At 40.3% G+C, this 24,376-nt stretch overlaps 1 protein-coding gene, 1 long non-coding RNA gene and 1 other non-coding gene across 4 annotated transcripts; all 3 read left to right on the forward strand.

The window, feature by feature from the left end:
* The first annotated feature begins 7,843 nt into the window (after positions 1-7,843).
* On the forward strand, positions 7,844-13,726 carry LOC117796354. Its single transcript, XR_004620774.1, has 6 exons — positions 7,844-8,074; positions 8,160-8,427; positions 9,160-9,241; positions 10,379-10,651; positions 12,345-12,487; positions 13,623-13,726. It is a non-coding gene; the product is annotated as an uncharacterized LOC117796354 (long non-coding RNA).
* Positions 13,727-13,889: 163 nt separating this feature from the next.
* On the forward strand, positions 13,890-20,171 carry SLC25A3 (solute carrier family 25 member 3). 2 transcript variants are annotated; one of them, XM_011226285.3, is made up of 8 exons: positions 13,890-14,039; positions 14,269-14,429; positions 15,681-15,805; positions 17,591-17,770; positions 18,171-18,352; positions 18,997-19,169; positions 19,638-19,748; positions 19,831-20,171. In XM_011226285.3, exons 2-8 carry the CDS (start codon positions 14,273-14,275, stop codon positions 19,989-19,991), a joined length of 1,089 nt encoding a protein of 362 aa, XP_011224587.1. In that variant the 5' UTR covers positions 13,890-14,039; positions 14,269-14,272; the 3' UTR covers positions 19,992-20,171. The 2 variants fall into 2 exon arrangements, with proteins under 2 accessions (XP_011224587.1, XP_002920321.1); XM_002920275.4 differs by lacking the exon at positions 15,681-15,805 and adding an exon at positions 15,978-16,099.
* LOC117796516 lies at positions 18,676-18,924 on the forward strand. The gene has a single exon (XR_004621075.1). It is a non-coding gene; the product is annotated as a small nucleolar RNA SNORA53 (small nucleolar RNA).
* Positions 20,172-24,376: the final 4,205 nt, after the last annotated feature.

Here is a 24,376-nt window from a genome sequence, read left to right on the forward strand (position 1 = left end):
AAAATAACAGTGACATATTATAACCAGAGCCCACTGCAATAGAATCCAGAGACTACACTGCTAATAAAATAAATAAATAAATAAATAAATAAATAAATAAATAAATAAATAATGGAAAGCTTGTTCTTAGAGTAGAATGGTCAACTAGAAAAAAAAAATGTTAAGGGGCGCCTGGGTGGCTGTCAGTTAAGCGCCAACTCTTGATTTCCATGCAGGTCATTGTCTCAGGGTCATGAGATCAAGCCCTGCGTCAGGCTCCATGCTCAGCATGGAGTCTGCTTGAGATTCTCTTCCCCTCTACTCCTCCTCCCACTCACATGTGCACTCTCCCTCTCTCTCTCTTTCATAAATAAATAAAATATTTAAGAAAATGTTAAGAGGGGCACCTGGGTGGCTCAGTCCATTAAGCATCTGCCTTCGGCTCAGGTCATGATCCCAGGGTCCCAGGATTGAGCCCTCTGTTGGGCTCTTTGCACGGCCTGGAGTCTGCTTCTCTCTCTGCCTGCTGCTCCCCCTGATTGTTCTCTTTCTCTCTCTCTCTCTGGCAAATAAATAAATAAAATCCGAATGAAAGAAAGGAAGGAAGGGGAGGGAGAGAACAAGAAAGAAAGGAAGAAAGAAAGACATTCTGAAGTATTTAGGGGTAAAACATAAGTCTGCAACTTACTCTCAAATGGTTCAAATTATATAGATGAATGGATGACAGGTGCACTGATCGATAGGTGGATGGATAGATTTCAAAGAAACTTAAAGTGGTTGCAGCAAAATGTTAAAAACTGGTAAATCTGGACGAAGTATATATGAGAATTCTTTATTCTTACATCTTTTAAATTTGAAATTATTTTAGAATTTTATATTTTTAAGATTTTATTTGAGAGAGTGAGCGAGAGAGAAAGAGAGAGAAAGCACGAGCAGAGGGAGGGAAAGGGAGAAGTAGACTCCCCCTGTTGAGCAGGGAGCCCGATGTGGACCACCATCCCAGGACCTGGAGATCATGACCTGAGCCTAAGGCAGACCCTTTAACCCCCTGAGCCGCCCAGGTGCCCCTTATCTCAGAATTTAAAAAAAGTGATTATAATTAAAGGAGGAAGCACAGAGCTGTACCTTGGACTACTGTTTGTTTGTTTTAAGATTTTATTTGTCAGAGAGAGAGAGCACAAGCAGGGGGAACAGCAGGCAGAGGGAGAAGCAGGCTCCCCGCAGAGCAGGGAGCCCCATGTGGGACTCGACCCCAGGACCCTGGGATCATGACCTGAGCCGAAGGCAGACGCTTAACCAGCTGAGCCACCCAGGCATCCCAAAAGTGGCTTTAAATAAACTAATCCAACACCTAGTCATTTTTCATAGATGACAACTGCATTTTACTAGTGTATATCTAAGGGCTGTACATAATAGGTCTACTCATTGTTTCCTGGTCAACCTCCTTGTTACCTTCCTAGAATGTTTATCAGGAAGCTACACTGTCATCTAGATAAAAACAGAATCTATTCAAATGTGTCTACATTGGTTAAGAACGAGACTGTTACTGGTCCATCCATATGTTCCTCTCCCTTTCTCAGTCCTATGCATCTGGGTGGTGTCATGAGATTAATTCTCACTCAAGGAACACGAGCAGAAGGGATGTGTCGCTTTCACTCTGAGGCAGGTGAATGTGGGTGTGCCTTCCCCAATCATCTCTTCCCCTTTGGCCAAACCTAGAGTGGTCACGTGTTGAGATGGCAGAACCATACGATGAAAGCAGCTTGGATCCCTGAGTCACCCCTGGGAGGAGAACTCTCTGGAGAACCACCTGATCAGCACTAAACTTTATAGGAGCAAGAGGCAAACTTTTATTGTGTTGTACTGATAAGACGTTAATCTGCTATGTTGAAATAGCAAGAGCTACTTTCGATTCCTTTTTCTCTTCTCCTTCTCTTTCTTTTCTGCAAAAAATATTGATTGGTTTCTCTCCTCTGGTTTATTGGTTTCTTTTCTTCACGTCAGGTAGCCAGGGCCAGTAGGATCTGTAAGGTTGATGCCAAGGGGGCAGCGGGCAGTATATCGAAGATAATGAAAACCAATTTTATCTCTGTCAGAGAAAGGAGTTACAAACGTGGACAGGAAAAAAAGCTAGAATGAGTCCTGCGGTATTCTAATTTGGAATTGGAGGTGTTAGTTGAACTCATGGTTTTAAAAGAAGAGAGAGAGATAGATGTGTATGTGTATGTATGTATCTATGCTGGGAGAGCCTAGAAGCAATAATACCCCAGAGCAATAAGCACCTTTTGCTCTCAGATCAAATGCTATTCTCCCCTAAAGAGAACCAGAGCTCTTCTGAGAAATGGCTGATTCCAGAGCTGGCGGAGAGAAAGTAGATGAGTCTGGGGGAACTTGGGGGGGGGGATGGATGAAATAGGTGATGGGCATTAAAGTGTGTACTTGTGATGAGCACAAGGTGTTGTATGGAAGTGCTGAATCACTCTATTGTACACCTGAAACTAATATTACACTGTATTTTAACTAACTGGAATTCAAATAAAAACTTAAAAAAATAGGGGCACCTGGGTGGCACAGCGGTTGAGCGTCTGCCTTTGGCTCAGGGCGTGATCCCGGCGTTACGGGATCGAGCCCCACATCGGGCTCCTCTGCTATGAGCCTGCTTCTTCCTCTCCCACTCCCCCTGCTTGTGTTCCCTCTCTCGCTGGCTGTCTCTATCTCTGTCAAATAAATAAATAAAATCTTTAAAAAAAAAAAAACTAAAAAAAATAGTAAAAAACATTATAAATAAATAAATAAATAAATAAGATGAGTCTGAAACATCTGCTGTACCAGAAAGTTACAAAGTGCTCAAAAACTGATGGGGACTTATCAAAAGAATGCAGGATCAGTTTAAAGAGGTTTCTACTGGCCAAATCTGTGTTAAAATAAGAATCAAAAGAAAGAATGTTTGTATTAGATTATAACTCATTGAATAAAGTAGGAATCCATTAGTCCGAAGGAAGAATGAACTAAATAAATGAAGAGAAAGTAAAGCACTTCCTTACTGTAGAATAATAAATGTAGGACCCATGGAGTTAGAAAATTGCCATTTGGCAATTATCTCAATAATAATTGATTCAGGCAACAATCAACGATAGATGCTAATTACTTATTAGTTACAGCTAAAAAGAGTAACTTTACAATGAAAAAACGTGACAAACACCACCTTGACCAAGTGATCAAAGTTCACCTCCCCAGGGGCACCTGACCCGCTCAGTCGATGGAACACACAACTCTTAATCTCAGGGTTGTGAGTTCAAGCCCTATGTTGGGTGTAGAGATTACTTAAGGAATAAAATCTTTTAAAAAAATACTTATTTATTTATTTGAGAGAGAGAGAAAAAGAGAGTGCGTGAGTGGGGGGAGGGGCAGAGGGAGGAGAGAGAATCTCCAGTAGACTCCCTGCCGAGTACGGAGCCTGAGGCACGGCTGGATCCCACAGCCCAAGACCGTGACCTGAGCTGAAATTAAGAGTCGGATGCTTATGGGGCGCCTGGGTGGCTCAGTCGTTAGACATCTGCCTTCGGCTCAGGGCGTGATCCCAGAGTCCTGGGATCGAGCCCCACATCAGGCTCCTCTGCTGGGAGCCTGCTTCTTCCTCTCCCACTCCCCTGCTTGCGTTCCCTCTCTCGCTGGCTGTCTCTCTCTCTGTCAAATAAATAAATAAAATCTTAAAAAAAAAAAAAGGGTCGGATGCTTAAATGACTGAGCCATCAAGGCACCCCAGAATAACATATTTAATTTCATCTCACCAGTAATTAGACAAATCAACATTATGTGCCTTCTGGTATGATACTCTGAAAAAAACAAAGGACCACATCCATGATATTCCTGCCCTAAATGCATACTCTAGATCTAATCATGAGAAAACACCAGAGAAATCCAAATTGTCTGTCTTGTACTTCAAAATAAGTGTCTTATACTCTTCAAAAATGCCCAGGTTATAAATGATGGAAGATGCTTAAAGAGACCTGAAAATTACATAGAATGTGCTCTTGGACTGGATACTGGACTAGAAGAAAAAATATTTTTGGTTTGTTTTGATTTCTTTTTTATAAGCTATAAATGATGTTATTGGGAAATTTGGATATAGGACCTATGGATTGGATGATAGTATTATACCAATGCTCATATCCTGATTTCAATGGCTGTGCTTTGTCTTTTAGGAAATGAACACTGAAGTATTTAGGAGTAATGAGGGATCATGTATTTAACCTAACTCTCAATTGGTTCAGGAAAAATATGTCTTTGCATGTGCATACATGTATGCATGTATATTTATGTGCATATTCATGATCTATATATCTATACATATAAGTGTATTATATATGTGTATGTAGCAAAATGTTAACAATTGGGGAAACTGAGTGAAGGGTATATAGAAGTTCTTTGTACTAGTCATGCATCTTTTCTGTAAAATTACTTCAAAATTTAAAAAAGTGAACAAGTACACAAAGCCAGAAAGTATGAAGAATAAAATATTGAGAATTTTCCCATAAATAATGAAAGCTAATCCCATGGGAGTAAAGGAGAGTCTTGGGAAGAGAATGTAAAAGAAGAGAGGCCAAAGACAGAACTTTGGAAATACTCACAGTACCCTAGATATTAGATAATTTTAAAAGATAGCCTAGGGGCACCTAGGTGGCTCAGAAGAATCTGCCTCTGGCTCAGGTCATGATCTCAAGGTCGTGGCGTGGAGCCTGAGTCAGAACCCCTGCTCAGCTTCTGCTTCTCCCTCTCTCCCTCCCCACCCCTCCCCCCTCCTGCCACCACCCTGTGCTCTCTCACCCTCTCTCTCAACTAAAGAAATAAAATCTTATTAGAAAAAAAAGATAGCCTAGACTAATCTAGCCATTGTATCATTTTTCAAAATTAGTGTACTAAGATACTTCTATTTTTCCTAGACATATTTATGGTTGTTTTTTTCTTTTGTTCTTTGTTTTGTTTGAAGTAGGCTCTGTGCTCAATGTGGGGCTTGAACTCACCACCCTGAGATCAAGAGTAACATGCTCTATCAGCTGAGCCAGCCAGGTGCCCTATATTTACATATTATAACAATCATGCTACCTTACATATTTTAACAGTCAAAACATGCCTATGACTTTTTAAAATTACCCTTGAATCCATTATGTTAAGGCAAAATCTCAAATGTTTCAACAATTCTTTAATATAGGTGATGTTACCTTTCTTTGTTTTTATTTTTTTTTTTTAGTTATATTTCTTAGAGTAAATGGTATTCCAAAAACCTTTAAGTTGTCTAGATTATTGTTACATTGAGCAGTTTCAATATAGATTGACAAATGGGCAAGAAGGGAGGATTCTTAGATATTTCTGAAAGATTGGACCTAACTAGGAGATTGTCTTAACAGAAAAACAATATCTACAAGTAGCCAACAAATTGGGACATAGCAAAATAGGGTATAAGAAGTTCTTAATGTTTAAGACTGAAGCTTGTTGACATAACTCAGAAGGAGATGTGTTCATGTAATGAAAATTATGAAAGCAGTAATATATAAAGAAAATTCGGGTTGGGTACAATTTGTTTGAGAGACAGTAGTAAAGGGTTCCTGGGTGGCTCAGTCAGTTAAGTGTCTGCCTTCCACTCAGGTCATGATCCTGGGGTCCTGGGATGGAGCCCCGCATGGTAGGGCTCCCTGCTCAGCAATGAGTCTGTTTGTCCTTCTCCCTCTGGCCATCCCCCTCCCCACCTTGTGCTCCTGCGCGCGCGCACTCTCTCTCTAATAAATAAATAAATAAAAATCTTTAAAAAAAAAAAGACACTAGTGATATTGGAGCAAATAATATTGTTCATGTGCAAGAACACAGTGTAAGGAATCCTGGACTCCACGAATGTCCAAAGAATGTATAGCAGTTTCGTTCTAAGATAATCACATTTCCAGGGCCCCTGGCTGGCTCAGTCAGAAGAACAATCAGCTCTTGATCTCAGGGTCATTAGTTTGAGCCACACATTGGGTGTAGAGATTACTAAAAAAAATAAGTTAAAAAAAATTTTTTTAAGAGTAATTACATTTCCATTTACACAGACTTAAGGTGTTTTATCATATTTTTTTAAAAAATAAAAAATTGGTCCCAAGCTTCAGCCATACCACTTAAATAATGAAGTAAATAATATTGATTATTTTTTTAAGACTTTTATTTATTTATTTGAGAGAGCATGTAAGCAAGTGTGTGAGCGGGGCGGAAGGGTAGGGAGGAGGGCACAGAGATAGAGACAAGCGGACTCCGCCTTGAGCACAGAGACCCATGCAGGGCTGGGTCTCAAAAACCTGAGATCATGACCAGAGCTGAAATCAAGAGCTGGCCGCTTAACCAACAGAACCACCCAGGCACCCCTATTTATTTATTTTTAATAATACTGATTATTTAATTCAGACAGCTAGTCTGATCATTCAAACGCCCAGGAACAAGTTATTCTGACCTATAAATTTCCTTGGGCGAGTAAATTAAATAGTTGACAAAACACTATTTTGATTTTTTCCTACTTTGTAATTTAAATTATAGATGCTTTAAATATTTTTCTTTTTCTTTTTTAGAAGAATATTAAAAAAAAGAAGAATATTTTTTTAAAGATTTTATTTATTCGGGATGCCTGGGTGGCTCGGTCAGTTAAGCGTCTGCCCTCAGCTCAGGTCAAGGTCCCAGGATTCTGAGATCAAGTCCCACATCGGGCTCCCTGCTCAGCAGGGAGTCTGCTTCGCCCTCTCCTTCTGCCTGCCACTCCTTCTGTTTGTACACACTCTCTCTTTCTCTCTCTCTGACAAATAAATAAAGTCTTGGGGGGGAGATTTTATTTATTTACTTATTTGACAGAGAGGAAGAGAGAGAGCTAGCACAAGCAGGGGGAGTGGAAGGCAGAGGGAGAGGGAGAAGCAGACTCCCCACTGAGCAGGCAGCCGGAGGCAGGGCTCTATCCCAGAACCCCGGGATCATGACCCGAGCCCAACGCAGATTCTTAACCAATTGAGCCTCCCAGGTGCCCCTAAATATTTTTCAAATTGGCATTCTTAAAATCAAAAGAAAAATATGTTTCTTTTCCACCTGTTTTAAAACAGCACAAATTATAGAAAATTGGAGAAATTGCTAGTGTTAGTAGGTTACTTGTAATTGTGTAGCAATCAGCAACATTCAGTTCCTTTCATAAGAATAAAGTCAGTTAATTCTACTAACATTTGAAGTTACTGCTCTCTAAAGAATGCTTTTGATTCCCTAAAGCTATTCCTTCCCAAATGACTACCTTCCAAGTTTAGAGATATAATAGCAGAATTCAAGAATTTTCTCTGAAGTTTCATTATGTATGCAAGTTTTAATTTCATTCAGGGTTGACTGCAATTGCACTGTATTCATTTGTGAGTAGGCCCCTTAGTCAGGTACAACAAAATATCATAAGTGACATGAGGTTTGAATTACAACAAATTACATTTTAGTTCATAATGACCCAGGGCATAAACAGAAACTTAGGTATATACTCTGTCCTACATCTCTAAGGCTGAATGGAACTATTTCTACTCCTTTTAGTAAAACCTAATCCCTTCATTTTATATTCATTACTTCTCATACTTGCTGTTTTCTGGGTGTATATATTTCTCCCTAAAATTGCCTGTATTGTGGGCGCCTGGGTGGCTCAGTTGTTAAGCGTCTGCCTTTAGCTCAGGTCAGGATCCCAGTGTTCTGGGAGCCCCACGTCGGGCTCCCTGCTCGGCAAGAAGCCTGCTTCTCCCTCTCCCACTCCCCCTGCTTGTGTTCCCTCTCTCACTGCCCCTCTCTCTGTCAAATAAATAAACAAAATCTTTTTAAAAATTGCCTGTATTGTTACCAAATCTGTGACTATGTCCATCTTTGAGTGGCTGATCTTCCCCTGTCCCCTTTCATACTCAAGCAGTTGCCCTGTTTCGTATGGCGTACCGACGGTACACACCACAGCCTTGCACCTTATTCTTGCAGGTGCAATAACAATGTGAATTGTCAGCTGGAAGCAAACCAGATCAGCCAGGATTCCGTTCTAGTAACTGAGCACTTCACATCCATGGCAAACCAGGTAAGTCAGGATGTTGTCTCAATTTACAGATAGGAAACTTGTGTCAGACTTGTTCTATGGGCTCATGCTTTGAATTCCTTTACAGGAATCACCCAGGGATCTTTAAAAAATGGCAGATTCCAGGAGTCCTCATCAAACTTAGTAAGCAGAATCTTTTGAGGCCTGAGAACATCTGTGTCTAAAAAGCTCCCCAGGTGCTTTGATGAGAAACCATATTTGGGAACTTCTAACTTGTGATGACCGGGCCTCCCTTAAAAGCTGTCCAAGCGGTGGATTATAGCCAAGGAGTGACCAAAGTTGCCATCTATGTGTGCACCTTCTATGTGGACTATCTTAGGGTCTGCCACATCTAGGTATGCCTCTCCTCTGAGCCAAACCATATTTTATGCTTTTAATTGCAGAAAGAAGGAAATTCCAAAATATCAAGAGATAAGGCTGGGTAAAAGTACTCACCTGACTTTATTTCCTATAAAATACACTATCCCTGAATATGCAGATTTAACTTAGACAGTTTTCATCCCCCTGCACAAAGATGCGTGACTTCAAGAGTTTGAACCTGGGTTCCAGAGCTCTTGGGGTGCACTTTGGTAAAGGGATTGCCCCTAGTCTTACAGCCAAGGTGCTCTAGGCTCCACCTAGGATACCCTTCCAAAGAAGGATGGGGATGGTTTGACCTTTTAAAACTTTTTCAGAATGGAAATTACAGCCCCATGGTGAAGTCCATTTTATTTTATTTCAGACAGAAAGAGACAAATTTCTCCCTACTCTCTTTACAGAGAAAACAAATAAGATTTCTAATCAAGAAAGACAATAACTAAGGTGCTAGAGGGTGCTACCTTTTTTTTTCTCAAGGGAGATATGAAAAGGGACTTTAGTCTACCTTGCATAATTTGTTATATCCCTCTATTAGATGGCTGTAGTAGGAATTACTTAAGGGTTTTCTGTGATTCCCCCACAACAGGCATGATCCTCAAATCTATCAGTGCTACCTTGACCTCTGGCTCTAGGTGTACAAGGGCCTGTAGGAAAGTTCCACTAGAATATCCTATCTCTACCTAACATCTTAAATTCTCTTTATCTCTCAGATATGCTTCTGTGTTAAGACTGGCCACAAGGGAAATTTGTGCAAGATTTCAAAGGCAGAAGGGAAGCCCTTACACTCTGAAGGTCAGTGTGAGATGTGAGGCGCTGTGGCAGCTCAGGCACTTGGATGCTGATCTGTTGGCTTACCTGGGAGTGGGGCAGCAGCCATGTGTGGAGCTCTTTCAGCAATTCCAGGACCTCCTTCAGTTTCTCTGAGTGCTGGGCCAGAGTCATGAGCAGTGCCTTGGCTCCTATGAGCACTTGCAGCATGGCTCCTGCGGGGACCTGCGTTACTGAGATTGTAGGTGTCAAGAGACAGAGGCACAGTCTAGTTTATCCTCGTGGGATCCAGTTGCTCTTTGTGGATTCCACTTTGTCCCTCCTTATCCTCACTTCACGTTCAACTTTCCTGACTGACTCTAAGCTCTATCGATTTACAGAAATTTCAGGTCCAACCCCAGACACAGAGGCAGCCTCTTCTCCAGCTCTCATAATTGTTTAAGACCTGGTCCCTAAAATAAGCCTCTTCTTTCATATGACTCATAGTACTTATGCTTCTCTGGTCAAATTCTGATCCAGACAATGGTATTGGAAGTAATTCCAGAAGAACTAAAACTTAAGAATGCGTTCTATGAATTTGTTCTGGGCTATCTGATCTGATTAGATTTAAAGGCACTGATGACCAGTTGTCAATGACAAAAGTGACACTGGTTGTCCATGGTATGCATTAGCAAAAACAGTTTCTTAAATCATCACCTACGGATACCTTCAATCAAGTGCCTAAAGAAGGCAAGGCTTTGGGTAACCATGTGGATACTTCCATAAATTATTTAAAAGAAAATAAGTAGTATAATGGAGTTGGTTGGTTTATCCTAATTTTGTTGGATAACTGGGGGAAAGGAAATGATGAGCTTAGGGCTTTAAACATTCAGTTCAAGATAAAGGATCAGAAATCTTATGTGAAAAAAAAAGGAAGAAGAAGAAGAAGAAGAAGAAGAAGAAGAAGAAAGAAAAAAGAAAAGAGAAAAGAAGAGAAGAGAAAAAGAAAAAGAAAAAAAGAGAAAGAAAAAGAAAATCTTATGTGACTGTCTTCCTGTATCTCTGTAAGGCTGTACTTTCTAAAAGCCAAATCCAAAATCTAATCCTGATTTACAATGCAACTGAATTTCCAATCTCGAGGGTCTCATGTTAAAATTAATTTGTGTTTTTGTTTTTGAGCAGCAGTGAGATCCTGAATATTGGCATGGGAATGTGAACCTATGGGCAGGCTGAAGAAACTGGAATCATGAACTTCTAAATTCTGCTGAGGCCTCTTCTGCCAGTATTGATGGCCTTTCCTCCCTTGCCTGAAGAGCGTAGTCTCTCCTTACCTGTAAAATCTGTATTGGCCTCTCCTGGGGTAGTTCGTTGCCTTGTAGGGTCTGCTGATCCTCCTCAAGACCTATCATCAACACCTTCCACAGCTTCTCTACCCCTTGCAGGAGATCCTAGAAGGTAAGATAGTGTGCAAGATTTATATTGACAGAAACCTGGGCAACATGTATGGGGATGGAGACAGAATGTGGGGTGGGGTGCATGGTAGTCACCTTCTAGGATGGCCCAGTGATCCCTAGGGCCTTACCCACATTGTATCAGGATTGGTTTGTGTGATCAGTAAAATACAGAAGTGATGGCTTCTGCAATGAGGTTATAAAGGGCACTGAGCTTCTCTCTTGGTTGCTATCTGTCTTTCCTGAATTACTCATGCTGGGAAAGCTTGCCATGAGCAGCTCTATGGAAAGATCCATTTGACAAGGAACTGGAGTGTCCTGCCAATGGCCAAATTAGTGGGCTTGGAAGCATATCTTCCACCCCCGGAGACCACAGTCCCAACCAGCGGCTTGACCACAACCTTATGATACACCCTGACCCAGGCCATCCAACTGAGCCTCTCCCAGATTTCTGACCCTCAGAAAATGTGAGATGATAATTGTTTGTTGTTTTATGCTCTTAAATTTTAGGATAATTTGATAAGTAGTGATAACTAAAATAGAACAGAAGGAATATAATGGTAGACCAAACCAAATTTATTGCTATGGTTAGAGTTAACAGTGTCTCAATCCATTGTTTTAGCTCAAATTTCTGAGAGGGTCTCTTAAAAGTTTGGCTGAAATTTAAATTCAGTAGTGGCTCAATTTAATGAAATTAAAATGCAAGACTTGGTATACTGAATAGGAAAGTATTTTTAATTGTTTTTTTAAGTAGGCTCCTTGCCCAAGGTGGGGTTCAGACTCATAGCCCTAACATTAAGAGTCACATGCTCTACCAATTGAGCCAGCCAGGTACCCCTTGAATAGAAAAGTATTGACAGAGACACTCTCCTTTTTTTTTCTAAGATTTTATTTTTAAGTCATCTCCATACCCAATGTGGGGCTGGAACTCACAACCGCGAGATCAAGATTGACATGCTTCACTGACTGAGCCAAGCGGTGTGCAACAAAGACTCCCTCCTTGACCAAACCTTAGTTAGCCTCTTCTAAGCCATTTTCTTTCTTTCTTTTTTTTTTTTAAGATTTTATTTATTTATTTGAGAGAGAGAGCAAGAGAGGGAACACAAGCAAGGGGAGTGTGAGAGGGAGAAGCAGGCTTCCCGCCACGCAGGGAGCCCAATGCGGGGCTCGATCCCAGGACCCTGGGATCATGACCTGAGCCGAAGGCAGACGCTTAACAGCTGAGCCACCCAGGCACCCCTCTAAGCCCTTTTCAACTAGGCACGGCCTTGGACATGTCCTCCAAGAGCCTACCTGTAGCAAGAATTCTGTCAAAAAGAATGAAATCTTGCTATTTGCAACAACATGGTTGGAGCTGGAGAGAATAATCCCAAGCAAAATAAGTCAGTCATAGAAAGTTGTCTTTCCATATGATCTCACTCATACGTGGAATTTAAGAAACAAACAAATGAGCTAAGAAAAAAAAAAGAGAGAGACAAACCAAGAAACAGACTCTTAACATCAGAGAACAAACTGATAGTTACCAGAGGGGAGGTGGGTGGTGGGGATGGGTGAAATAGGAGATGGGGATTAAAGGGTACACTTATCATGATGAAAAAAAAAAACCCAATAAAATGGTAAAAAGAAGAATTCTATCAACTTAGCTTAACAAAAAAACCTCCCCACCTTGATATCTATTTTATTTACTATTCCTTTAGTAATCTCTACACGCAACATGGGGATTGAACTCACAACCGCGAGATCAAGAGTCACACGCTCCACCAAGTGAGCCAGCCGGGCACCCTAACCAGCCTTGATATCTGATTACCCTCAATACCTTATCAAATTCCTCATTCCCCAGGTAATACCTGATTACCTTGGACTGCCTTCAGCAAGAATCCTGTTAGGTCAATTTAGCAAGAATTACCCTACCCTCTTAATAACTTACTAACAGCTGACCCTCTCCCCAACTCTGCCTGTTGACTCAAACCCCCACATTTAGACATTGTCTCATTGAGTTCTTATAAACTTGCAAGATAGATGTTACTCTCATCCAGGACCAGCTTTGTAATTTGTAATTTCTGTGCAAAAATGAAAAATGCAGGACCTCTTGTTCATAAATTATTAAAAATTACAAAATGGATGGGGCACCCTGGGTGACTCAGTTGGTTAAGTATCTCCCTTTGGCTCAGGTCCTGATCCCAGGTCCGGGGTCCACCCGTGTTAGGCTCTCTGTTCAGCGGGGAGCCTGCTTCTCCCTCTCCCTGCCGCTCCCCTGCTTGTGCTCTCTTTCTCTCTCTCCCTCTCCCTCTCCCTCTCTATCTCTCTCCCTCCCTGTCAAATAAATGAATAAAATCTTAAAAAAAAAAAAAAGAATTACACAATGGTGACAACAGAGCATTAAATTTAGCACAGGCCCTATGTAACTGCACAAGCCCATGGGGCTACCCTCTCCTTCCATCTTATATTTAAGAAACAGGTTCATAGTAATGCAGTGAATTTCCAAGGTTACTTTGTCAAGAGCCAGGACAATGTCAGAGCCAGAATTCTAACAGGGTTTGACCCCTACTAAACTCTGCCCAATTAAACTAGGCCCTTTTGTGTTGAACTGAATCTCATGAAGATTTTCTAAATTTATTGAACACACAAAATCTGCTGCCAGTCACTTTCACTCTCGTTCAACCATATACCCCCAGGTAGTGTTAAAATGCATTTACTGAATGTTTTAATAGGTCATATGAACTACTGTGATGAACCCCCAAGCTATCTTGTCTAAAGAGTTCTTGCTGCACATTTTCTATTAAAATACTCCCCTCTAGTCTAACGGAAAATGCAGACATATCTATATGTAATGTCAATGGATGGATTAAAAAAAAAAAGTACCTTAATGGCAGGTGTTGTAACACGAAACATTTCAGTAACATTCTGACTGCAGCACCGAAATAAAGTATCATGACACATTTGGCATTTTTCCCCCCTCCTTTTGTTTGTTTAAGTGACTACTATGCTGGGACTCATTTCAACGTAAAAAAACTGAAGCCCCGACATCAAGGAAAAGACGCTTCAAGGTGAAGGGACAAAAAGACGCGGTCACGAGCACAATCCTACACCACTCAAAACCCGGCCCCGGAATGCACGCTTGCGCAGAACCAATCCTCCTGCGCAGAAGCCGGGCCGGAAGGGCTGGGGCGGGCTGGGGCGGGCGGGGGCGGGGATAGGGTTGCTAGGAGAACGCGATGACGCTACGGCCTCGGCGCTCTTCTCCGCCAATGGGTGCCGCCTGCTGCAGTGACAGTAATGTGCGTCACGCTGACGGCGCACGAAGGGCACAGATCTAAGGGTCGGGAGGACGTTCGGCCTCTGTGAGCCGCAGCCTTTTCGAGGGAGCGGTTGTGTGTTCGCCATCTTAGGAAGTGAGTGTGCTGGGTCTTGCCCCTGGTGGGTGCGGGGAACGGAGCCCCTCTGAGGAGCTGCTTAGGCTGTAGGCCTGGTCGCTCTCCTTGGAGGAGGCCGCCATGACCTCCTCAAGGGCGCGGAGGCGGGAAGAAGTAGGGCCCGTGTCGGTGTCCTATGGTGCCGGTGACTTCGGCGGCCTGAGGGGCCCCTTACCTTTACTCTGACCGCTGCTCTCTCTTCCCTTAGGAAGATGTTCTCGTCCGTGGCGCATCTGGCGCGGGCGAACCCCTTCAACGCGCCCCACCTGCAGCTGGTACACGATGGCCTCGCGGATTCCCGCAGCAGCCCCGCGGGGCCCCCGGGCCCGCCCCGCCGTTCCCGCAATCTGGCAGCAGCCGCTGTGGAAGGTGAGCTTAGACCTGCCCCCGATATGGTCGTTATGTCCCCTCGGGCTTAGTGGCCTGGAGGACAGAGAGGAAGGACGCACCTGGCCTTTTGCACCACAGGACGGCGCCTAGTTACTTGCCCTAGGATGTCAGCCCTTTTAGTCCTAGGCCGTGTATCGGATCCTTGGCCCTCTCTCAAGGGCGTGGAAGGGCCCAGGCACAGTTCCCTCTGTGACCTCCACGTCCTCGGGAGAATAGAGTTATAGAGGCCTTGACTAGCTCCTTATCTTCTCCGCCGTGAGCCCGCTTGGTCAGTAGACTACGTGTTGGGTAAAGTCTCCTTCCTAGCCACTGACCACCTGCAGTTCTTTATATCTATTATCTATTATCTATTACTTGATTTGGCTTTAATTTTCTTCTTAAAAATACTCGTTCCTCTCTTAAGCATTCCCGAAGGCTAGTATTTGTTAACACGAGGTGTATGAGATAATTGGGTCTCTCGTTTTAATGTAATTGGTAAAGGAGAGGACAGAAGCCCCAGATAGGCTGTAAAAAGGAGATAAGTAATTGGTAGGGATCCCTATAGTCTTTCAGGAATCTTTTTGGTTAGACTGAACTTGAACTTAATTGTATGTTTTAAATCCCAGTGGAGTGTGTGGACAGAGAAACCTGAAAACCAAATTGAAGGAGTTCTGTAAATGTTATATACATTATGTGCCTGTAAAATCTAAAGTTTTTAAATCATTTATTGTTGCTGTTATGTCTTTAGTGTGGGTAGAAAAATCCTTAAACACTGTTCTGTAGTAAATGTATTTGACTTCAGGAATTTATCTCATTTTATGTACATGAATCTATAAGTGGGGATAGTATTGATTAGTGGCTGGGGTACACTTAGAAGTTTGCAAGCTTTTACTTGTCTAGTGCTCTTCCTAAGTTTGATTTGTATTCTGAAGTGTGTTTTTATCAGTTAATAATTTGAAGTTTGCTTTTAATTCGAAGAGCTATTAATGTTGTCAGAGACTTTTTAATATGGCACAATAAGAGCTAGTGTCTCAGAACCATTGTAATCTCAGTGATTCTTTGATTTTGGCAGTAAATGCCTTGGTACTTAACACTAGGTGGAAAATCATCTTCCAGCTTAATTGTAAACAGTGGCCAAAGCTGTTAAGTTGTGATAGCACTATTTCACAGGGAATCATAGTTCTCTTTCATTCCCATGGCCTTAGTCATCTCTGAAGAAATACTCACCTTTTTTTTTTTCCAATCAAACAGAGCAGTATAGCTGTGACTATGGATCTGGCAGATTCTTTATCCTTTGTGGACTTGGAGGAATTATTAGCTGTGGCACAACACATACAGCATTGGTTCCTCTAGATCTGGTTAAATGCAGAATGCAGGTTTGTTTTGCATGTTGGATTAAAAGCATATTGTTGAAGCATGGCTTTTAAGTTGTACGACATAGACATCTACTAACAAGCTGTGTGGAAACCTAATTATCCGAGAGGTAAGTTGATAACCAGTAACATGAGTTTTATATTAAAATGCATGGTGTGTCTTGTCTCACTACAGAGTACAGTTGCGAATATGGTTCCATGAAGTTTTATGCACTGTGTGGCTTTGGTGGGGTCTTAAGTTGTGGTCTGACACACACTGCTGTCGTTCCTCTGGATTTAGTGAAATGCCGTATGCAGGTTTGTATTAAGATGGCAACATTGAATGTATCTTTCATGTGTGACTTAATTCCAAATAATTTTAAAAGGACTTCACAAATGAGAAAATTTGAAGACATCACAACTGCTAGAAACTTTTGTAGGAAACCAAACCCAAATTTTCTTAACTCGTGATCTTTATTTTTTATTTTTTTTTTTTTAAACATTTTATTTGTTTATTTGACAGAGATAGAGACAGCCAGCGAGAGAGGGAACACAAGCAGGGGGAGTGGGAGAGGAAGAAGCAGGCTCACAGCAGAGGAGCCTGATGTGGGGCTCGATCCCATAACGCCGGGATCACGCCCTGAGCCGAAGGCAGACGCTTAACTGCTGTGCCACCCAGGCGCCCCCTCGTGATCTTTATTTTAATTAGTGTTTTAAATTGAAGAAATGCCTCTTTTAAAATAAGATTGTAGGCAGATTTTTGGATCTCAAACCCTGGCTATAAACGGTATTTTGCTGCTGTGCTCAATTCTGACTAGAGTTGCTCTTCAAGGCCTGCTGGTTCTTTATGCTCCCAAATGGTCATTTTAAAGCGGTTATATATCAGAGTAGGTATTCCTTCTTAGGGTATTTTTTAAGTGACTTCGTGTCTCTTGTTTACTGATAAGGTCAGGGCAGAACATTACGTAGGTTAGAAAAAATACTCTTCACTGTCTTAGTATTAAAATTTCATAGGCATAGTTTCTTGTATATTTATTTACATAAACGTTTTTTATGATTAGAGTATCTTAATTAGGGTTATTGAGATAAAAATAATCAAACGTCAAAAATTTATTTGTCCCAAACAGGATTAGAAGTCTACTTACCTAAGAGAGAGAGGAAGGTGAAATGTTAGCAGGGAGAGGAAGGTGATGTATACCAGCCCTTGTAGTACTGGCAGATACAGTGAAATTAAGATTTTTTTTCTTTTCCCATTAGTTAATAGAATGGATGTGAAATATACCTTCACTAAAATGTATGCATGTCTCTTGAAGTGAATTTAAGTTAAAAGACAGATTCTCATTATGTTGATCTACCTTTTTAACTTGTGTTTCATTTGCCTTACGTTCATAAAACTTTGTAACTTCTTAATGGGCTAGAATACATCAGGATATAGACTTACCTCTTACTCAGGCAGTAGCTTTAAAACTAATTTTTTAGAAGTGGTAGAGTTGGATGGTGAAAAATTTTGAGTCCGTTTTATCATGTATTTTTCTAGGAATTCTGCCCTCTTAACTAACCCTCCAAGACTTAAGTCTGACTGAAAGAAAGCTAGACCTTAATGTATAAAGTTAAATTTACAAAGATGATTATAGATATTAAGTTGATATGCAGTGAATTTGTGTTTACCCGTACCTTTTGTGTAGTTACTGAAGTTTATTTTAGAACCAAAGGAAAAACTAATAATGGTGAAATTCAATATTTATGAGAAGTGATAGCTCTTAAATGTACCCATTTAATTAATTTTTTTCTTCCTTCTTTTAAATAAAGGTGGACCCCCAGAAGTACAAGGGCATATTTAATGGATTCTCAATTACACTTAAAGAGGATGGTGTTCGTGGTTTGGCTAAAGGATGGGCTCCGACCTTTATTGGCTACTCTATGCAGGGGCTCTGCAAGTTTGGCTTTTATGAAGTTTTCAAAGTCTTGTATAGCAACATGCTTGGGGAGGTATGTAATTTTAACTTAAAAATTGAAAGTCCCAAGCTTTAACTACTTTAAGACCAAAAAGGGTCTTTTTTTTTTTTTTTTGTCTTTATTATTATTACTATACTGTGCTGCTTTCCAAGTAAGTTGGATTTTGAGTTTTTGAAAGAGGAGGTCTGGGATTCCTCTGTGTAGTTCAAGGGCCACCTGTACCCGGCACCTAGATGTTCAAAAAATAATTCACATTGTGCTGTGGTTGATAAGGTTATGGGAGAGGACATACTTTCAGTCTCCTGTGTGGACCATATGATAAACACTGTTAGGTGGTCTGAAATGTAACTGTTTCCTATAACTGTCCCTTAATTGAAATCGTAAACAGCCAATGCAGTAGCGGTACACGTTCCTTCTTATGTTTTTCAATTAGGAAAATGCCTATCTGTGGCGCACATCACTGTATTTGGCTGCTTCTGCCAGTGCTGAATTCTTTGCTGACATTGCCCTGGCTCCTATGGAAGCTGCTAAGGTTCGAATTCAAACCCAACCAGGTTATGCCAACACTTTGAGGGATGCAGCTCCCAAAATGTATAAGGAAGAAGGCTTAAAAGCGTAAGTGAACATTTGTCTAGAGTTACAGTATAGAAATACTCATTTAAGGAATCTGCATTTGTTAGCATTAAACCTATCAGACTTTTTTTTTTAAGCTATTATGTTAATGTCTATATACCTTTTATATAGAACATAAACTCCAGGGGCAAGGATAAGTTGATACACGGCTTAAGCCCTGAGTTAAAGATTTTTTCTAAAGTAAGAATGTTTGTCAATCTGCGTATGATTTGATATTTGACATTAATTGTTAACTTTTGGGAAGGGCTTGTGAGAATTGTTGTCATCTGTGTTCGCAGCTAAGGATTTGCATATAGTCTGGCAACAACATGCTTCCTTAGATCCACCTTTGTGGATGTCAGTCTTGAACTGAGTTCTACTTGTAAACTTCTTGTTTCTTGTAGTTCCAGTAAGAGAAACATCCAGCAACTTTTTTGGTTGTATAGTCAAAGGTGCTTGAGTCATTGGCATGTGAGAGAAATACACCTGCATGTTAGTCGTAGGTTCTGATAGAAATGACATGCAATTGTGCTGCCATTTTTTTGCTATCGGGACTTGACTGGTGTGCGGACACTTCTGTTAATGATGAAAATCTCTGCTAGGTGAATAAATAACAACTGGGTGAAATAAGTCTCCTGGTTTCCTAGATTCTACAAGGGAGTTGCTCCTCTCTGGATGAGACAGATACCATACACCATGATGAAATTTGCCTGCTTTGAACGTACTGTGGAAGCATTGTACAAGTTTGTTGTTCCCAAGCCCCGAAGTGAATGTTCAAAGCCAGAGCAACTGGTTGTAACATTTGTGGCAGGTTACATAGGTATGAGTTACTTGCAACATGTATGTCTGTGAAATTAAGGACAAGTAATCCTTTCCATTATTGGCCCTTTTTTGTGAGAAAAAAAGTATTCCAAAGAAGTTTTATCTTCCCATAGCGTTTTCTATGCCTTTTAGGATTCCTAAAAACTTGTTAATTAGTTTCTGAATTATTTTCAGGTTTGCATGTCTTGGTAAAGTTTGGGGGATACATTGATTTCACTGCTGTACCTTTTTTTTCCTCCTAGTTTTTCAAGAACACATTTTTAACACAAAGGAAAGTTGATTAAAGTAATATAAAAACTTGATGGATTGTTCTGCTTTACATAGGGTAGACTGCTGTATAACTTTCTTGTCAGTCTCTGAATCTGATTTTCTTTTTAAGAACTGAAAATTAGGAAAAGGTTGTTGGTTGTGATGTGAATTTTTAAAATTAATCCCTTGTTGGATTATCTATCTTGACTTTTTTCAGCTGGAGTCTTCTGTGCAATTGTTTCTCACCCTGCTGATTCTGTGGTATCTGTGTTGAATAAAGAGAAAGGTAGCAGTGCTTCTCAAGTCCTTCAGAGACTTGGATTTAAAGGTAGGATTCTCCCTCCCCGCCCAAGCAAAGAGTAACACTTGGATATATTTCATTTTTCATTCATGTTTCATATTTCAACCAGGTGTATGGAAGGGACTCTTTGCCCGTATCATCATGATTGGCACTCTGACTGCACTACAGTGGTTCATCTATGACTCTGTGAAGGTCTACTTCAGGCTCCCTCGCCCTCCTCCACCTGAAATGCCAGAGTCTCTGAAGAAGAAGCTTGGGTTAACTCAGTAGAATGATCAAAGCAAATGTGGACTGAATCTGCTTGTTGATCAGTGTTGAGGAAAGTGCAAGAAGAACTTTTATATATTTGACAGTGTAGGAAATTGTCTATTCCTGGTATAATTACTGTAGTACTCTTGCCTAAGGCAAGAGTTTCAAACCCACTGTTGAAATAAACCCAACTATTCATGATTTGTCTGTGACTTTGTGGTTCTTTTTAAAGCTAGTTTTTAAAGAATTAACCCTAAAATGGAAGGAATTAAGTGTAAGTTAAAACCTCAAGGAAAAAATGTAAACTAATCACTGTTGGTTCAGTACTCTGATCCCCACTCATTAATTGGCCATATGTGTCAAGTTTTGTCACACAAAAGTTCCTATACTCCTAAAAATAAAGGAAACATACCTGAATTTTCAAAAACTTGATTTAGTTGTAGTTAAATTGAAATATGGATACGTATTTGTTGTTATATTTTAACAAGTAAATTTCAGCATGTAATCAAATTTCTGCAACATGTACTACTATACTTTTAAAAACCCTAATGAGTTTGCTAATCCTCATTTGCAAAAGAAAATCTAGGGGTGCCTTGCTGGCTCAGTTGGAATGTGCAGCTCTTCATCTCAGGGTTTTCTGTTTGAGCACCACGTTGGGTGTAGAGATTATTTAAACTTTAAAAATTAAATTGAAAAAAGTAAATGAGGCTGATTGTTAGAGTGATAGTTCTTAGTTATTTTATTTATTTAAAGGTTTTATTTTTTTAAAGTAATCTACACCCAATGCGAGACTTGAATTTACAACCCCCGAGGTCAAGAGTCATACTTCACTGACTGAGCCAGCCAGGCGCCCCGGAATGATAGTTTTTAAAAGGGCCAAAGCACTTGATAGCTAAAACCACTTTAGGTAACATTATCTTCAAACAAATCTGACTTTATAAATTACAAAAAATGGAGCATAAAATCGCCTAGAGAGTAAGACACTGTTAGTTTTCTCTTACGTTTGGTTAGGAAGTGTGAAAGCCCAATCTGTAATGTACTTTGTCAAATCTGATTACATTTTACTTTGAGGTCTTCCAGTATCTGGATTGGGTTGGCAATCACTGTATAAAGTATATAGATGGGGTCTTAGGGAAAGAAAGTTTCAAGGAGTCTAAGGAAGAGAAATGATTTTATTACAAACTTGGGTTGTACAGCCAGTGAACTAAATTTAGGAACCAGATACATTTAGTTGCATATTAACTTCTGTCATCACTTGGTCTTGTTTAAGATTACAAACTATATGTGTTGCAGAGAGAAAGGGAGGGTTGTGGGTGCAATTAGGCCACACTTAAAAGGTACAGCTGTAGTGTGAGCCCACATAAGTGATGGCTGTGGTAACTGGCATCACCAGTGTGGATTAGCATTGCTGTGTAACAAATAGCTAAAATATAATGGCTTGAGACCACAGTCTCAGGAATTCAAGAGCATCTCTGCTGGATCTTGGCTCTGGGTCTCATGAAGTAACAGATAGCTTGGAGGTTCTTTTAAAGGTTTTCACACTGGGCACCTGGCTGACTCGGTTAGTAGAGCATGATCTCAGGGTCGTGAGTTCAAGCCCCATGTTGGATGCAGAGCTTGCTTAAAAATAAAAAGGCTTTCACTCCTTTGGGCTAGAGAGATATTCTAAGCATCTCCCTGTTAGTGGCTCAGTCTTTTCTTAAGCTCTACAGCACGGTGGGTTTAGGGCAGTTGGATTTATTTCAGGGCTTTGAGGCAGAGCCAGGCAGAAGCTGGATCTTTTTAAGGATTTAGATGTGAAAGTCATAGCATCACTTCCACTATACTCTCTTACAACATCAGAAGTCTCAGAAGATTCAATCCCAGCTTGAAGTGAAAGGAACAGATACTCCTGCTGGGAGGAGTGTCAGTCATGTAAGAAGAAGGTGTAGGAATGGAAATACATGTATATTAAGCCAATCCAAAAGTAGACTGGATTTGAAAACAGTGAATGCTGTTCAGCCAGCTTTCACTATAAGAGATTTCCACTGCCAACCTTGGATGCAAGTTTTATTTTCAAGAAAGACGATTTTATTTGTGGGTATCGAGTATACTGTGTTCACTGTCAAGAGTCACTCGCTGTCTGTAGTTAAGAGGTAATTTCAAAGCTATTTCTGAGAGAGAACCATTTCAGCCTAGAAATTCTAGGAAAATGCCCACTTAAGATTTTGTGTATTCCCGTTTTACATTTTAAAATTTATTCATACTTAAAGATTCTAATGTTTTAATAACATTGTTTTTCCACATTTGGTTTAAGGAAATGTCAATCCCATGAAGCAGAACCCAGTGCAATGAGTATATGTGATTAATAGCCTAATTGAATTATGTTGTTAACACTAGGACATGGTAGAAGTGCGTAGTAGTTTCCAGGAGAGTCAAATATGTTCAAATTGTCTTTAGGAACAATTAAAACTCAGAAAGCCGGAGTTTTGCTGAATTATAAATACCTTATGACATACACCACAAAGTTGAACAGAAGAACTAACAGCTGAACCAAATCTTCATTGTGTGAAAGCTTGAAATGTTTTGACCATGTTTTAAAATGAGTTTAATGTTTCTGTGATAACGATTTCTGGGATAGATGATAGAAAAATGTCCGCAATGTTAATGAAACTTGGTATATAGTCTCGCTGCTTAATTAGGAGCTACATGCTGTTTCTGTAGCATAAGAAATTAGATACAGTTGATTGTTAAACAACTTGGGGGTGGGGGGTAGGCAGGGGCACTGATTCCTCCCCTCCCCCACACACCACCAAATACCATGTACAACTTTGACTCCCTGAAAACTACTAGTACCCTGCTGTTGACAGAAACTCTTACTGATAACAGTCAATTAACACGTATTTTGTATGTTATATGTATTATATACTGTATTCTTACAATAAAGTAAGCTAGAGAAAATTATTAAAAACATAAGAAAATACATTTACAGTACTATACTGTATCGAACAAAGTTTGTGTATAAGTGGATATGTGCAGTTCAAATACGTGTTTCAAGGGTCAGCTATAATCACCATTTTTATCATTTATGAGATAAATCAGAATTTTAAAAATCTCAGATACCACATGGTTAAGAAACTGATTTCGAATTTCAAGGAAGCTGTAGGTCGTAGGTGAATGCCGTGCTGCTCCTCATCTATCAAAGAATGATGCAGTACCTTAGTAAGTCAGCTTCTCCCAGCAATCCTTAACCTCAGGTAGTATCTACTGAATCATTTAACTTACAAGGCAGCCCTGACTGCACATTCTCAGAAGTGTTGAGAGGAGTGTGTGAGATGTTAACCTCAGCATTGATATGGTTTATGAATCTTCTGGTTATTAAAATATGACTTGAGTTTCCTAGAAAAAAAACTGAAAGTTGGCATGTGTGCCATGTGTGCAACAGTCATTTAAGAAAGGCTAGCTATACTGAATGAAAGTTTAGGGGATATGTCTCCCATACAAGATATAATTCCCATCTATTACTGTGATTCGATGTGCAAGTCAGCTAGCTTGCTTTGTGGAATACAGCGTATGTAAGGTTTGAGGATGAAGGATAATTCATTCAAGGAGCAGTATCTTATTATTTCAAGCCATGATCTCAACACAGAGGGCTATATGGATCAAGGTTAAAACTCCTAAGGAATTATTAACATCTGAACATTTGATGCGCCCAATGTTATTACTAGAGGATAAACAATTATTTACTGATTCTTTTGACTGTACAGTGGTTAGACTTTATTTTTTAAAAGGTTATTTATTTGTAAGAGCACGAGCAGGGGGAGCAGGAGGCAGAGGGAGAAGCAGGCTCCCCACTGAGCAAGGAGCCCAATGTGAGACTCCATCCCAGGACCCTGGGATCACGATCTGAGCCAAAGGCAGATGCTTAACCGCCTGAGCCACCCAGGCATCCCCAGTGGTTAGGCTTTAAATGATATTAAAGCAGGGAAATTTCCCAGAAAGCTTAAGATGACTTACCCATAAGAGACCATGCCTATTATTGATATGATTATATCTTCTGTTAGAAAACAGACCAAAGCTTTCCATTCTCCTGTATTTGCCACAAAAGCTACCTGACCTGAAGACAAGAACATGACTGTAGGCCTAGTGACAATTCAGATTTCAAGGCTCCTTCAAGAAAGTCCTGCTCAGCCTGGCTCCCAAATTACCAAGAGATTGGTGAGTCATTTCAATAATAGTAGAACCAGCACCGAATTAGATAACTGCTTCATTTATTTGGCACTGAGAGAAACAAATATTCCTCATAAATGAATTTTCAGATAGCTGAATTTATACTTTGAAGTGCTGAAAATTTTCTTTTTAAATATTTTCTTTTTAAATATTTTTCATGTCTAAAATATTGTGTCTTATTAAAATGATTACATGGA

Source organism: Ailuropoda melanoleuca, chromosome 15 (assembly GCF_002007445.2).
Source record: "Ailuropoda melanoleuca isolate Jingjing chromosome 15, ASM200744v2, whole genome shotgun sequence".
NCBI lineage: Eukaryota > Metazoa > Chordata > Mammalia > Carnivora > Ursidae > Ailuropoda > Ailuropoda melanoleuca.

What these genes read in the sequence shown, in the direction of transcription:
- SLC25A3 (XM_011226285.3), top strand. Translation starts at nt 14,273, where the DNA reads ATGTTCTCGTCCGTGGCGCATCTGGCGCGGGCGAACCCCTTCAACGCG. An exon ending in AAGGAAGAAGGCTTAAAAGC is followed by an intron (nt 18,353 to 18,996) that starts GTAAGTGAACAT and finishes CTGGTTTCCTAG; the next exon opens with ATTCTACAAGGGAGTTGCTC. An exon ending in TCAGAGACTTGGATTTAAAG is followed by an intron (nt 19,749 to 19,830) that starts GTAGGATTCTCC and finishes TATTTCAACCAG; the next exon opens with GTGTATGGAAGGGACTCTTT.